The sequence below is a fragment of the Egretta garzetta genome, unplaced genomic scaffold, assembly GCF_000687185.1.
Source record: "Egretta garzetta isolate BGI_Z169 unplaced genomic scaffold, ASM68718v1 scaffold448, whole genome shotgun sequence".
Classification (NCBI taxonomy): Eukaryota; Metazoa; Chordata; class Aves; order Pelecaniformes; family Ardeidae; genus Egretta; species Egretta garzetta.
In genome coordinates, this window is record NW_009260497.1 from 757,769 (window position 1) to 773,940 (window position 16,172).

Consider the following 16,172-nt stretch of genomic DNA (forward strand, 5'->3'; position numbering starts at 1 on the left):
GGAGGGAGGAGATGGGAGGATGAGAGAGGGGCTCCTGGCTGCTGCTGGGGCATCAGCCCATTCCCCCAGGCTCTTGCCGTGGCGGGACATGGGTTCTCCTCCTGCTCTTCCCGATGGGCATGCTTTAAATCTCAGTGGAGACAGAGAATAACGTTGTCTTAATCCCCAGATGTGTGTGAATTATTTAGTGGGATCTCCTCAGAACGATGCATTTGTCTCTGTTAGAGCATCAACAGCAGCAGCCACTGGCACCATGGGTCTTTCCAGCCATGGGGACCTGCTGCTCTTCAGTGCCTGGTTGCTGGAGCGCTCAACCCAAGGGATGCCCAAGGGAGCATCAGGATCCAGCCCCAAACCCTCACCAGGGTTTTCCAAGTGGCATTCCATGTCACTCCCAGCCATGGGCAGCCCAGTGTGCTGGGTCCCTGAATGCGGCAGAGTCCGCTGGCAGGTTTTGGCTCTGAGTTTTGAGGCTCTGTTTGCAACTTCCCCCCTCCAAAAAAAAAAAAAGCAGCAAAGCATTTGGTGGAAGGAGCCAGCGAGCGGGATGAAGAGGATTTTCCCGCTGCAAAGAGTGGAGCAGTGGGGTCAGTGTTATGCTGGTGGGCGAGTGCTGGAAGAGAGCTCGTTGCCTGGCATTAATTGGATGACAGGGCTGTAATACAAAGCCCAGGTGAGAACAGGAAACAATGCCAACCCCTTCGGTCAGAGAGGACCTGGCAGCTTTCTCATGTGAAAAGGTGTCTGGTAATGAAGGAGTGTTGAATCTACACATCTTGTCTAGGGTGAAGAGGGGTTTTTGCAGTGCTTTTGTGGCGTGGGATGAGAAGTGAGAGCGTTTGGTTGGATGCATGAGGTTTTATTGCTGGTTTGGTAAACATCGCATAACAACAGTGTGCAACCTTGAGCTGTGATCTTTGCTTAAGCTTAGCAGAGCCACGTAGGTGGGCCCAGGAGCAAATGTTCTGCTGCGCTTGTTGGCAGCGTGCAGAGGACTCTGCTTTGAAAACAAAATAAAACCCTGTGTTGTTTTACATCAGGGCTGCAGTTTACAAGGAGGAAGCTTGGGGAGCAGGTGAGGAACATGGCAGTATAATGGAAAATGGAAGAGGGTAGAACCTGTAAGGTTGCAGGGCTGGTTGTGGTGCATCAGCTCTTTAGGAAGACTCAATGCTACGGGGCAGGTCGGTGTCACCCGTCCGCTGTTGTGTCCCCATGTAAGCACAAATGCGCAAGCGCTGGTATAGCTCCTGGAAATTATGCATGATATTCAGAGTGCTGCTTAAAGATTGCCATATGAATAATGCTGTTATGAGGAGACTGTAAACATGGATTAGTTAAAATGAATGGATTATGAGGTTGTAAATCTGTCTGTAGGACTCTAATGCCACTATAGACTATTCACAGTTTGCCGCTGTCCCTTAATTGAAATTGTAGCCTGGATTATATTAATGCCCTTCTATAAATCGAATTGCAAATCTATATTCTCTCTCTCCACGGCGGTAATGTTTTATTTAGTTAGTTTTTCTTTGCTGGGGGAAATGATCCCATCGTGCCGAGAGCCTGGGGTCAGGCTCGCTTTCCAGCCCACGTGCTGGCTCAGGCTTTAATGAAGCTGTAGCCTTGTATGCTGCTTTCCCTCCTGCCTCCGGGTGCCTGGACCATCATTCTACCCATTTTTATGTCCTCTTTGGGGCAGTTAAGGTGGTTGCCCACGTGGGAAAGATGTTTTAGCATCATCTGGGAGCGATGGGGAGAGGGGAGCAGGCATGCGTGGGCAAGAGGGTGAAGGTTTCTTCTGGTGCTGACCCAGGTACGTGCATCGTGTCATGTGTCTACGACCACATTCCTGCCCCACTTTGGGATCCTTCCTCCAGCCCAGCCCTGCCCCATGCAGGGTGAGTGGCACCTCCGAGGCTCATGGGCTGCTGCCGGTCCCTCTGCCATGCTCTCACAACCTCTCTCCCTTCTCCTTTCTGCAGTGGGAAGAAGTCAGTGGCTACGACGAAAACCTCAACACCATCCGTACGTACCAGGTGTGCAATGTCTTCGAGCCCAACCAGAACAACTGGCTCCTCACCACATTCATCAACCGGCGTGGAGCTCACCGCATCTACACCGAGATGCGCTTCACTGTGCGGGACTGCAGCAGCCTCCCCAATGTCCCCGGCTCCTGCAAGGAGACCTTCAACCTCTACTACTACGAGACGGACTCTGTCATTGCCACCAAGAAGTCTGCTTTCTGGACAGAGGCACCCTACCTCAAAGTGGACACCATTGCTGCTGACGAGAGCTTCTCCCAGGTGGACTTTGGTGGCAGGTTGATGAAGGTGAACACAGAAGTGAGAAGTTTCGGGCCCCTGACCCGCAATGGCTTTTACCTGGCTTTCCAGGACTACGGGGCTTGTATGTCTCTGCTGTCCGTCAGGGTCTTCTTCAAGAAGTGCCCCAGCGTGGTGCAGAACTTTGCCATCTTCCCAGAGACGATGACAGGAGCGGAGAGCACCTCTCTAGTGACTGCCCGTGGCACTTGCATCCCCAATGCTGAGGAGGTGGATGTGCCCATCAAATTGTACTGCAATGGCGATGGGGAGTGGATGGTCCCCATCGGTCGCTGTACCTGCAAGGCTGGTTATGAGCCAGAGAACAACGTGGCCTGCAAAGGTAAGGGTGGCCTTGGGTAACAAGGCACTTTTGTTGTTTTTAAGCTTTGCTAACAAAAAGTTCATCCCCAAACAAGCTGTTTTGGGCAATATTTGTTTTGGAATCAGCCCTGCACCATTTACCTGCCCTGAAGTGGTTTTGCTCCGGGGACCAGGCAGGGATTTGGGAGCGGTGGTCAACCTGTGGCTTCCCAGTGTGCTCTGGTCAGCGGCCAAACTTGGCGAGCAGCGTGGCAAGGACACGGGTGCCGGTGCAGCCATCACCGCAAGCCTGCTGGAAGCTGCCTCTGTGATCTGCTGCCTTCAAAGAGCCGCACGGGCCGGTGCTTGCCGGCTGAACTGCTTTCATCTGCCTCGTTATTTCCCCAGCAAAGCTGCCAGAGCCGGGCAGCCACTGTCGAGCCCAACCGCAGCAAAGCCGCTCTGATTCTCAGCATTAATTGGAATTTTTTTTTGCTGGTTTTTTTTTGGGTTCTCCCAGCCATGCTGCCAGCGTGCTCCTGCCTGCTGGAGTCCTCCACAGCACGGGGTTATAAATATGGAAATAGCACTCGCCGTTTTTCATCTCTGTGCACTCTTCTGATGAATATTTCCCAAATACCGTTGGAGGATTTTTTTTTCTATTGGCTTTACTCGCTGCCCTTTCCCTCTCCTCACCCAAATTAAGGTATTGGGTTTGTATGCTGCTTGGAAGGAGGGAAGAGGAGAGGGCTTTTTGCATGAGAAGCTAACCCCGCTGCATCGGTGCTTTCCAAATAGCTTCTAGAAGGTGGGCACCACCAGGTCAAGTAAGGGTTGGGAAGAAGGAGAAGGTCAAAGGCAGGTGTCAAAGTACTTCACGGCTGGTTTTGGGGGAGTGATGGGAAGAGGTCTGACTTGGACCTCTTTTGATGTGGGTGGCAGCACCAGGCTTGGCTGTGATGCTTCTTCGTGTGGCCACCACGGTGATGCTTCTCCACCTGGAACTCTGGGTATATGAAAATGGCAAAGCTGGGGTTCAAGCTATGGAGAAGCTTGTTTGTTTGTTTGCTTTAAACCTGGGAGCTTGTTTAGGTTTTCACTGTGGAAAAACTACGTTACTGCCTGGCCAGGGTGGAGATGGCGATGCCTTCCCGTGCCAAGGCTCCAACAACTGGGAAACCACCGGAGTCTGTGCACTTTGCTTTCACATCAAGCAGTGTTGCCGGTGGGTTACTTTGAGTTTTGTGGTTGACCCTGAACATGGTTTTGTTCCCACCAGGGGATGGTCTTTTCCCGTGAGAGCTGAAGTGCGCCGTCAGAGTGTTTCTGGCGTTTCTGGCGAGACGTTCCTCTGCTATTGAGTAAACAAACAGAAAGCGCACATGGTTTTATGGCAAAATGACATTTTCTCATCAAGGAAAAATAAATACTAATTTTAGCTAAAGACTGGAATTGGGAAATAATGTCATTTTGCCAGAAATGTAGGAAAATAATGATAATGTAAAACTGCCGCGGGTTTTAGTGGTGGTGACCTTTCTATCTGCTGCCGGCCAGGATGGTGGAGGAAGCTGGGGTCTTGAATGCTTCTAACCCCCAGGAGGAGTGTGTCGCACCTACCCGCTGCTCATAGTTTGGGGCAGGGCAGAGGATGGAGGACAGCAGGACATGAGAGGCACGGGAGCAAACCTGCTCAGGGTGGGCGTCAGACCCATCTCCGTCACTTTTTTTGTTTCCTTTTCTTGTGCAAACCCCAGAAAGGGCACAATGTGTTTGTGCTGTCACAGCTGCACTGAGCAGACCCCTGAGCATGGGGAATTTGATGAGTTTTCTGTGCCGCAGCGCTCGTCTCCAGCTGTGTTCCCACTCCTCGGCAGCGCCGATGCCAGAGGAGAAGCCCTGCGCGCCACCCGAGTGTGGGCTCTGCAGAGCTCCCAGAGAGTGTTTTGCCTTTGCATGGGGAACACACTTTGCATTTGGGCTCCTTGAGGAAAAAAAATGCAGGATTCTGGCAGGTCTAAGGGGGTAGAAATGTCCTTTATGGGCCGACTGGCAGCATTTGGGATCCTGAAAGGCACTGATGATCGCTGTGGGTGCAGCAGGTGGTTAAATGGCACCAAGCACATGCGTGATGATGGGGTCATGCTTTTTTGATGATCCATGGATGCTGTCGGGTACTGGTACGATGCTGTGTCTGGAGCAGAGCTCTGGTAACTCCCCTCTCCCAGTCCTGTGAGAGTATTTCCCAGTTCCCACATCAGGAAGATGGATGAAAGGCTGGGACTGTGCATGGGACCTGTATGTTTGAAGGTCCTGCTCAACGCTGACATGGAATCCCAAACCAATAAACCCGCTAGCCCCTCCTGGAAGTTCACTAAAACCAGTCCTAAAAGCCCAAACCAGGGCTTAAATTAATTAGGACTGTTAGAAAATTAATTGTATTTGAGTAAAAATCTGACCATGGGTTGGACTCTGGCTTCTTGGTAGCTCATGTGCACTTTTTGGCCATCAAGCTCCTCCTTGTATCCCCGTGGGCCTTGGAGACCATGAGGGAAGACCAGAGACCACAAGTGAAGACCTGAGCCCACTGCTGCCCTTCCCAAAGGCTGTCGGGCAGGAGGTGGCATGTGGTGAGGTGGTTCAGAAATAATAATTTGTTGGTTTTCTCTTTGTCTTTGTGCTCTCGTAGGGGTCGTATTCCCCTGCCTTGTTCGCCTTGCAGGGATGCTGCCAAGATCGCACGCGCTCCTGACATCTGCTCAAAGCCTTCATCAACTTGAGATGAGGCACTTAACAAGCCTGTGGGAATTGTCACCAAGGGGAAAAAAAAAAAATAAAAAAACCCCTCCGTCTGTATTTTAAGGCTGAGAAAATGGGCTTAATTCCTCAGCAGCAGGGAAAAAAAAAATAGGGTTGAATTGTTTCGCTCCCCCAGCCCTCTCTCCTCCCTCCCACCCCCTGGGATAGAGGCTGTGCCTATCACGGGGCTATTAGACCGGAGCAGTTTCGTGCTGACAGCAGAGCTTGGGGCCGCCGAGGGATTCATTAATACCAGCTTTTATCGGCACTTAGCCACTCGCGAGAGGCACAGGCAGAACGCAATCTTCGTCGGGAGCATTTTGAGTCCCGAAGAGATTATTGTAGTGTTTTAGGGTCAGAGTGATGGGAGGGGGTCATTACCACCACAACGCTAAGATGGGGGTGGGAGGGAGGGAGATTTTCCTTAGCGATCTGCCCCGTTACTTGTTTCTGTCCTGGGCTGGCTGGGGTTTGGCTCACACCTCCCGGCTGGCGCGAAGCCGCATTGCTCTCAGCTGGGCGATAGCATGCCATACCCAAAAACCCGTTGGGATTGCCTTCCCCCATCCTTGTCAGCACCTCGTGCCAGGGAGAGCTGTGGGCCAATGCGAAATGGAGGCTGTTATTGAATCCAAAATGAATAATTCATTTGGTGCGATAGCCCACGCTCCATTCGGGTTGATATTAAATCCATTTGTCTTGCTCTGCCCCTTCCCTCAGCCTTGCTTTATGGCTTCCTTGCGTGGTCAAGGTGCAATGCATCATCATGCTGGGGAAGAGGTGGGAGGAAAAGCAGGGGCGGGGATCGTTGGGAGGCTGGGGAAAGCGTTCAAGACCTTGGATGAGCGTGCTGGGTGGATTTTGCTTGTTCTCCTTGAGAGAAAGTAATTGAACTTTCTCTGCTGGTGTTTCACTCTGAAACCTAATGATGGCAAGGTAACCCCTCACTAGAATGACAGCAGTTGTGGGCGTCTCAGCTTTTATCCATTTTGATTCTGAGAATGGGGCACTGAATTTGTGGTCAGCTGGAATCATGCTGGCTTTCTCCCTGACCTTCCCAGTACCAGGCAATAACTCAGTTGCACAAAGAAGCCATCAAAGGAAAAAAAAGTCTTGGCTCTAGATGGGCTTTGTGCTGAGTTTTTTACTTTGTACTTGTAAGCCCAGGGAGAAGGGGTGAGAGAATGGTCCTACTCCTTCCTGGCCTTGTCTTGCTTTTGTTTCCCCTCCTGGCAAATTCCTGTTGTGGCGTGGTTGGGAGCCTCCAAGCTGCTGTGGCTCGGGATAATGAACCGACCTGCTTGCTTGCAACAGCTGGAAATCTGAGCTAGCGGGGATGGCGAAAAACAAAACCAAACCAAAAAAACCTACAAAATAAGAACAAAGCTGGGCTAAAGTGCCTGTGATGCAGAGGCTGCTCCTTGGGTACCCTTGCTCCCGGGCATCCCTGGCTTTCCACAAGGCGTCGGGGTCCCCCAGCCCTTCTTCAGCTGCTGACTGACGTGCCGGGCTGTGCCGAGCCTTTGCCAAAGCTGCGTGGGGGGTTATTTTGGCCTTGTTCCTCCCTTTGCTTTCTTGGTCTCCTTTCTCTGTCCTTCCCTCCTGCGTTGTGCATGGAGGGCTGGGTTTGGAAAAGGGGTGGTGTGGGGGACAGGTCACACCAACTGAGTGTCAAGGAATGAGCAGCCCCGTCCCAGTACCCCCATTATCCTCACCTCCTGCTGAGCCGCCCTGGAAATAATTACTGATTTCTTCCATTTATCCATCACAGAAAGCTGGAAACAATAGCAGAGCACGAGATTTATAAAGTGATTTTTTTTTTTAATAATAATTACAAACATTTTGTGATTAGTAGTTGAATAATTTGCTAACACTTAAACTAAGGGAGACCTCACATTTTCCCAGCCAAATTGCTGCCTGTTGCTGGGTCTTTTGGGTCTCTTTGGCTGCACCTTTGCCTGCCTTTTCCCTGCACCATGCTCCGTCCTAGTGCCCCCACACCATGTTGGGGCACCCAGGAGGGGTTTGCTTGGGTGACGAAGGTGATACTGGTTTTGTCCCATGGGCAGATGGCGGCCAGGGAGGCTGTCGCGGGGACACAGGACCCAGCTCCCCCGTGCCTTGGGGTCTGCAGCTCCGAGCCCAGCCACCCTGATGCATTGCAGGGGCTGCAGAAAGGCCCTTTCTTTTGCTTTTTACGGTGGATTTATTTTTCCTTCTTTTCTCCATGCTGCTCATCCATGTACTTCCCCATGGCTGTGAAGCATCTCTTTTTTTCAGCCTCTGTGCCAACCCCGCTGCCTCTCACCTCCCTGCCACTTCCTCCCTGGCATCTTACTCCAGCTTGCCTGACCCACGAGCGATCCCTTTTTGACTGCTTTCTGTTCTAAAATGCAAGAGGGAAAAATAAAGAGGTAAAAAGAAAGCCCTTTCCCTGCCCATCTCTCCTTCTCCCTGCCCTTGGATTTGGTTTAGTGGAGCTGTGTGTCCCAGCTTGCTGGGAATTGCATCCCTGGTTTGGTGGCTGTGGGTGTTGCACCGGCTGGTGGCCAGGGTGGCTGGCGGAGGGGTGCTCCGGATGTCCCCCGGGGTGCAATGGTACATTGGCAACTGGCCCTATCCTGGGCAGGGTGCCTGGCGGGGCTGGCAGCATCCCCAAGCGGGGCAGGCACCTTTAGGGCTGGGGTGCCCATGGAGACCCCTGCCTGTGATCTTAACTAGTTGGGCTTAAAACCCATCAGGGCTTCCTCAAGCTCTTCCCAGAGGACCAGGACGAGGTCAATCAGTTTGTTTCAAAACCTTTCCATTGTGATCTGCGCCCGTCGACATGGGGTTGATGCGCTGGCAGGACATCTGCCCGGCAGCTTGGGTGCAAGGGGGTCTCTGTGGCTGATGCTCATGGTACTTTAGGTGGCTTTGTGGGGGAAAATGTTTCTCTGCAGGTTTGGAAGTGGGATTTCAAACTTTTCTCCTGTTTAGCATCCCAAGGTGGGGTGGCTGGGCAGCATGCCGGCATGCTGGGTCTCCCTCTCCCTCTGCACCCCCGGGGCTTGGACAGACCCTTAACCATCAAAAAAGCTGATTTTAGGCCAAAGTGAGAGCATCCATGTAGTTGGGGCACCTTCCACCCCTAACGGCAGTGGGAACGTCTGGGGGACTTTTTATTCTGGGTTTAGCTGAGCCACAAACCTCCAACTGGTCAAAATGGGCCTTTTCCTTTTTTTTTTTTTTTTTTTTTTCCTTTGCCTTAGCCTTTCCATTTGGCTTTGCCTTTGATTTTGCCTTTCACTTGGGGCTTTGCTTTCGGCTGGCAGCAATCTCCCAGTTTCCACCACTGGGTGGAACAGGCAGCCCAGTTTTACCACTGCCACGCTGCGGAGGAGAAGCATTTGAATCACTGCACCTCGGGGGGGGAAAAAAAAGAAAAAGTGTGATTTTTCTTAAATTATGCCTTAATGAAGGCATCCATTAACCCCTGTAATAATTTTGCAAGGAAAATGTCCAGGAAAACCTTGTTAAATTTTTTTTCTAATGAGTGTGATGGGTTTTAACGGAAATCTTAATTAGACATTATTAGCCGAAATGTTCCTCCGGTGGATTTGGGCCCTTTTCTCTCCCCCGGCGCTGGGGATGGGGAAGGACCGGGTGTCCTGGCTGCTGCCGGTGGGGAGGCTTGGGCACTGCAGCTACTGCTCTCCGGCTCTGTCCCCAAATCCCGAGAGGGGTATGTGAGGTACGGGGGGGTCATCCCTGCCATCCAGCCCCCTCCAGTGGAGAAATTAAGGAGAAAGCCTGGAAAACACCCCCCGGGGAAGGGGTGAAGGGGCTGGGCAAGCAGTGCAGGGCTGGGCTGCCCTGTCAGACTGTTGCTGCACATGGCCTTGGGAATGGCCCCCAAGCTGGGATCTATGGCTTTATTGTTCTGCATATCACTGTTTTTTTTTCTCCTCAAATTCTACCATGGGCCGTTCATGTATTCCCCTGTTTATGTATTCCCCCTGCCTATAATGAGACCTTTCAAGTGTTACATTGATTGAAGTCCTAAGAGAGGAAGAAAAATTCCCCCTTGATTTCCCCCTCCACCCCTGAGGGTCTTTTCATGAGCCTCTTTACAAATGGGGGCATACATCTGCTGCCAAACCCTTGGCTTGTTAATGGTCCATCTAGGAAACTTTCTGCAGTAGCTGAGGTGCTTGGGGAAACTCATCTTTTTGGAGGATATTGGGCTGCAAAGTTCTGTGTGTGCTTGCAGGGGCTGCTGTGGGCACAGATCAGTGAGCATCCTTGCGGTGGCTTGGGCTGCAAAACCCACCCAGCTTTCCTAACACTTCCACCAGCCCGGGAGACCCGGCTCTCACCCTGCTGCCATTGTGCCAAAGGCCCTCTGCTCTCCGGCCGGAGCGGGGATTGTTCTCCCGGACAATGGGAAAGCCGTGAGGAAGCGCAGGATCCGGCCCACGTCCGGTGCCCGCATTGTTCCCACCCTTGTTTGCAAACGGCAAGCACCTGGCAAACCCCGTGACTCAGCCCCAGGAGTTTTAAAGCCTTTCTATAACTTTTTCCCTTTTTTAAGTCATGAGAGCGCTCTTTTGGGAATAGCTTCGACTGGTGCCGTTTTGCTGCTGTTTGCTTGCAAGGAACAAGGATCTTGCCTGTGTTCAGGGACAGCCCCTGCAAGCTCAGGAGCCAGCATCTCTCCCAGCTAGCTAGTAATAGTAATATTTAAAAAGAGTTTTTTTTTTTTACCCCAGCTGGCTAGTGATAATAATAAAACAAACTTCTTTTTTGCCCCCCAAGCCATGAAAGAACTCATTGGCACTCTCCCGTGCAGGGCATTGTTTGGGAGCCGTGCCCTGGGGTTGCAGTCAGGCTTTGCAGGTCTCCTGCAACCTCTGCCCTTCGCCGATGATATATTAAGAAGCGAAAGACTCCTTGTGTAAACGCAAGCTGTGACCAAGCCACGGGCTGAGGGGAGCGAGTCACCCTGCTGGCACCTCGCCTTGCTTCCCCATGGCCACCAGAGGAGTTTTGCACAAGTTGGACCTGCCAGCCGGGACCTGGGGCACTGCGGGTCTGTGCAGAGGAAGGATGGAGCCCACCAGGGTGAGGGAAAAAGAAAACCAATCCGTGCAGGTTATGAAGGTTTTAATTTTCCACCCTCTCCAAACCCCTGCGTCCGCTGCCTGGGTCGTTCTGAACCCGGCCGGTGACAAATGGAGCGGTGCCGTGGGTGTTAACTCCGAGTGTTTTAAAAGCGGTCATTTGTCACGCCCGGTGTCTTGTATCTCAGAGGATGCGTCGAGAGCAGGAGTGTGGTGATTAAATCAAAGCATCACTTGCGCACTTAAGCAGGGCTCCGAAGGGGGCCCGAGGAGCCATGGGAAGATCCATCTGTCTTCAGCCAGGGCAGCAGGCTTGCGGCCAAGAAATGATCCGCGCCTTGTCTGCTGGAGCATCCAACCAGACCGAATGTTCAGCTGTGGGTGCCTCAAATTAAGGTGTGCAAACCCCTATGAGGAGGGAATTGATGTTCCTCCACCTGGGGCTCCCAGGGGAGCCTTACCCAATGAGCAGCAACTGAGAACATGTCATTAATAGCACGGGGGGGAACTCCTTAGCTTTCATGTTAAGCCCAGGACTTGCTTGTACAATATTTATTGTACGAAGATGGTTTTTAGGAAGGAGGGCTGTGGGTTGTGGGTAGGAGCTGGGCACCTCCGTGCTCTTGGCGTGGCCGCATCCTGCATGGTCATCGCTGACCTCCCAGTGGCAGCGTCCCTGTGGGCAGGGAGCAATGCCTGGGTTAATGCTGCCCGTGTCTCATTGCTCCCTGGGGCCTCTCTGGGATGATGCTCTGGTCAGTGCAGGCAAAGCTTCACCGTCTCCTTACTTTTTTTTGGGGCAAGAGTTGCAAAGCCCTGGGCATGGGGCTGCATGTGCTATGCCAGGGGCAGAGGGTTCTGACCCCAGGTCTGGTTTCTGGGCTTTGCTGTATAAAACTCATCCGTAAAAGCAGAGGCATCCTGGGGAACCGATATACAAGGGCAGTGAGGAATTGAATTTCCACCCAAGCTCGACTAGCTTTCCTCCGCTAGGTCTACAGCCTGGAGGATAAACTACCTGTGAGGTGAGACTTGATATCAACTTCTTTTGTCTGATTTGGTTTTTTTACTATACTATAGTACCTTTCTGCACCCAGGCGTGATGTCACCGAGGTGCTTAAAACTCAGCGGCTCAATAATCCTGCCCTGGATGTAGCTTTGGGATGGGTTGATGCCCACTGGCACATGCGTCCCCTCCATGGCACAGAGGGAGCCAGTTGCTTTCCCTGGGAACCGGGATTACTTTGGTGCTTGTGGGCTTTGCTCTGTTGCAAAATGGGGAATCTGTTTGAAAGCTTGAAATGGTTCCGGGCATGGCAAAAAGCTTCTCTTGCCTGTCTGGTGCTGCTGGGGACTGTCAACTTCTGGCTAAACCCAAACCTCCCAGTTCTGCCACGGGCATCTGTTTTAGCACACTGGGTGAGCACTCGGAGGGGGATGGCGGTGCTGGGACGAGGGTGACAGGGTAAGACATGGCGCTATCGCAGACCTCCTGCCTCCGCATCCGATCTGCTTGTGAGCTCTTAATCACGTATTGTTATTTAAGACAACTTATTCTTAGAGAGCCCAAGGTGCAAATTACGTTCTGCAGCTAAGAAAAGCTTTCAGAGCTGCCTACGTACAGTAAATCCCCGCAATCTTGGGTAGCTTTGGCTGCCTTCCCACTGTGGCACGGGGATAAGCTGGTGCGGGAATCGTAAAATCATGGAATGGTTTGGGTTGGAAGGGACCTTTAAAAGTCATCTAGTCCAACCGCCCCTGCCATGGGCAGGGACATTTTCACAAGGTGAGGTTGCTCAAAGCCCCAAACAACTTGACCTTGAGCACTTCCAATGATGGGGCATCCACAACTTCTCTGGGCAACCTGTGCCAGTGTCTCACCACCCTCATCATAAAGAAGTTCTTCCTTATGTCCAACCTAAACCTACTCCTCTTTCAGTTTGAAACCATTCCCCCTGTCACTACAGGCCTAAGTAAAAAGTCTCTGTCTTTCTTACAAGCCCCCTTTACATATTGAAAGGCCTCAATCAGGTCTCCCCTGAGCCTTGCCTTCTCCAGGCTGAACAACCCCAACTCCCAGCCTTTCTCCATCTCTCTGACCATTTTTGTGGCCCTCCTCTGGACCTGCTCCAACAGGAACATGTCTGTCCTGTGCTGAGGATCCCAGAGCTGGACGCAAGGCTGCAGGTGGGGTCTTACCAGAATGGAGCAGAGGAGTATCCCCTCCCTTGCCCTGCTGGCCACGCTTCTTGTGATACAGCCCAGGGTATGCTTGGCTTTCTGGGCTGTGAGTGCACATTGCCAGCTCATAGGCAATTTGTTACCCACCAGTCCACCAAGTCCTTCTCCGCAGGCCTGCTCTCAATCCATCTATCCACCATTCTGTACGGTGACTGGAGATCGCCCTGACCCAGGTGGAGGACTTTGCACTTGGCTGTGTTAAACTTCATTAAGTTCACGCGGGCCCGCTCCCCAAGGCTGTCGAGGTCCCTCTGGATGTCATCCCTTCCCTCTAGTGAATCCACTGCTCCAGTCTCCTTGGCGATATCTGCAAACTCACTGAGGGTGCCCTTGACCCCACTGTCTATGTCATTGATGAAGATATTAAATAGTACTGGTCCCAGTGTGGACCCTTGAGGGACACCACTCACTACTGATTTCCACTTGGATATTGAGCCGTTGGAACATTGCCTGCTCCAGCTCCATCTTGCTTGTCAGCAAGCTGTGGAGGATGACCTACCATAGCTTTCCACCCTTGTGTTTCAGCCTGGAAACTGCTTCAGGCTGCTCCTTGTTCCATCCAGCAACATTTGCAACCATCAACAACCCAATGGTAATTACATTGAGGCTGAGTTGCATCAAATTACCATAACCTGTTGTTTGTTTTGAACTCTCCTTCAAACCTGCAGGCTGGGGTCTCAGTTGGTTTGTGCTGCTCAAGCCCCCGGTGGCTGCTGAGGTGGGTCCGGTGCGTGGGGTCTCCAAAACACCAGCACGTCCCCTGTGGGATGAACATCATCTCCACCTCCTCCCCTTGCTCTTGATGCGCAAGTTGGGCTCTGTCCCTGGGACTAGGCATCTTTTGCAAGCCAGGCTCATGCAGGGAGGAGAGAGTGGAAATTTGGCCCTGGCCAAATTTTCCATTGGTGGTTGCAGGAGAACCTCAAAGGGTGAGGGGCATGGAAAGGGATCCAACTGTTCCGTCTTCCTCGTGGTCTCCTCTCCTCTGGCCTGGCACTGCAATGATGCACTGCCTGAGAAGCCCGTCTGTTATTTCTACTTTTTCATCTTTCCTTGCTTCCTATTTCTATCTGGTAGTGGAGCCCAAGTGCCATGAGAAAGTGGTTTTTTTTCCAAGATATTTCTCTTGTAGCAAATGCTGTTGGCCATCACGGTGCCTGGTGGCAGCTGGGCTCGGCTGCCAGGGGGTTGGGATGCTCCTGGGACCAGCTCTCCTGCCAGCTGGAAATGCGGTCGGGAAGAGTTTTTAAGCTCAGCCATGGGCAGAGAGAGGGAAATTGGGAAGGAAAGTCAAATTTTCTGTGGTCCCCTGTGCTTTCTCATGCTGTTATACTGGGGGTGTTGGAAAGTCGGGCAGCACCAGGATGAGGGCGGTGAGGTGGGGGTTCAGCCGGCAGCTTACTGGGAAGAGGTGCTTGGAAGTGAGCGGTTTGGGCAGGAAGAATTTTCAGAATAGGGAGAGCGTGGACGGGATGAAATAAATAAGTAGAAGAGAGATGGGTAAAACCTTCTGAAATTGCTTTTTAGGCATTTTCTGGTGCCAGGGCATTAGGGCTGATAAGAGCCGCTCAGCAGGAGCAGGGCAAGTCAATGGCAGCGGCCAGTTTAACTGCTTAGGGTGGGAAAGGAGGTGTTACTAAAAGAGGGAGAAATCATGCAAAATATATGTGATGCTCCTATATAGAAATAATACTAAATTGTGCGTGGCTGTGAGAAATACAGCTTGCTGCTGAAAATGCCAACCCCAGGGGTGGAAAGGGAGGGTTTGCTTGCTCCTGCGTGGGGTGATGGAGGCAGCTTCCTGGGGGTTGGTGCTGCGTGCGGGCAAGTACGCGTAGAGGGAAGGGGGGACGGTGTCTCTGGTCCCCCAGTCGGTGACACGTTTCCCCTCTCCTCTTCTCTCTGCAGCTGGGTAGGAAGGCACCTTTCCTCCAAGGAATAGTAATTATGGCTCGTTCTGTTATAAATATTTATGGGGGAGCTCTCTTAATTACTTTTCTAATTAATTCCATGCATGGGCTCTTGGGGTGGATGAGGGATGTGGGAGAGCTGCTGCGCCTTGGTCAGGGTGTCCTCCCCGTGCTGAAGGCGTGTCCCCCCCCATGCCAAATCCATCCCCAGCCATGGTCCTCAAGCAGTCAGCCAAACTTCAGCCCCCGAGGCTCATCTCTGCCAGAATGGGGGTTCCAGCTCCATGATGGGTCATCCCACCACCCCAGTGCAACTCAAGGCATGGTGCCCTCCAGCACTGTGGCACGGACACAAGGAAGCCCTATGTCCCTTCCCGTGCCGTCATCCCTGTGCCGACAGCATGAGCCCAGCCCTTGTGGCTGAAGCTCTCCCCAACACCATCCTGGGGTGACTCATCCTTCGCGGCATCAGCACTAACAAGGAACCACTTCAGACATAATTAATAAGCACTTGAAGGTCTCTAGATTGAGGGGATACTGCGTGGCGTGAGCTGGCGAAGGAGGAAAAGATGCTTAATTAGTTCCTATTAGGAATGGGAGATGTTTGCTTCCCAGCCAGGAAGGAGGGGTTTGTGGTTTGGCGAGTCCAGGGGCTATGCCCCCCCGATTTCCTGGTTGGAAGAGGGGTTGGATTTACAGAGCCACAGTGGTGGTTCCCGGAATCCCCAGGAGGGCTCTGCATCGTTTTCAGGCGGTTTCTAACAATAGCCCTTGCCAGCACCTCTGTACCTGGGGGAAGAGCTACCCTCGGAGATCCACCATGAGTTTTTTTGGTAGCTTGCTTTCCTGCTCATTAGGTGGCTTTGATGGCTCACGGAGGCATCGAGGGGTGAACGCGATGTGCTTGCCAAGTTAAGTGGTACACAAAAGTATCGGCTCTTCTGTACGGCTTCCAGTCTGTGTCCATTGACTCCTGGAGTCTCACGGTGCTGTGGTTCAGGGAGGAAATCTTGCTCCGTGCCTCCTGTATCAAGCCCAATGCCTGGGGTGGGAGTAGACCATCTTCTGGGGCTTGTGTTTTTGGGACATGAGTCCTGGCCTGAATCTTGATGCCCCCCTCCCCCCTAGTCATTTGCTCCAGACTCACTGGGGGGTTCGTTGCGAGTGACTTTGCAGTGCTGGGGATGCATCTGCTCGCCGGGGCCGCTCCTGGGGGTCCCCTCTCTGGCCCATGCTTGGCTCAATCAACCAGAACTGGTGTAATCTGGTGCACGTCAGCATTGCCAAGACATCACGTGAGCATTGCTTGCCTTAGTGGCACTTGGCCGCCCGGAGCCTTCGTTCTATCACCCTCATTAAAACCAAGCATGCCCTGGGTTGTGAGGCTTTCCTGAAATCCAGATCATAGTCATGCCTGTAGTTAAGACAGGGCACCCAGCTGTGATAAACCACCCTGTTTGTTAAAAATGGGCTAAGCGGCGGGGCTGGGGGTGCTGGAG

General features: G+C 52.4%; 1 protein-coding gene across 1 annotated transcript in view; it reads left to right on the forward strand.

The window, feature by feature from the left end:
* EPHB1 (EPH receptor B1) overlaps nt 1-16,172 on the forward strand; it is a 53,552-nt gene that overhangs the window by 7,972 nt on the left and 29,408 nt on the right. The window contains 1 exon segment of the mRNA XM_035900051.1: nt 1,983-2,664. Within this exon segment, the coding sequence (XP_035755944.1) occupies nt 1,983-2,664 (682 nt within the window).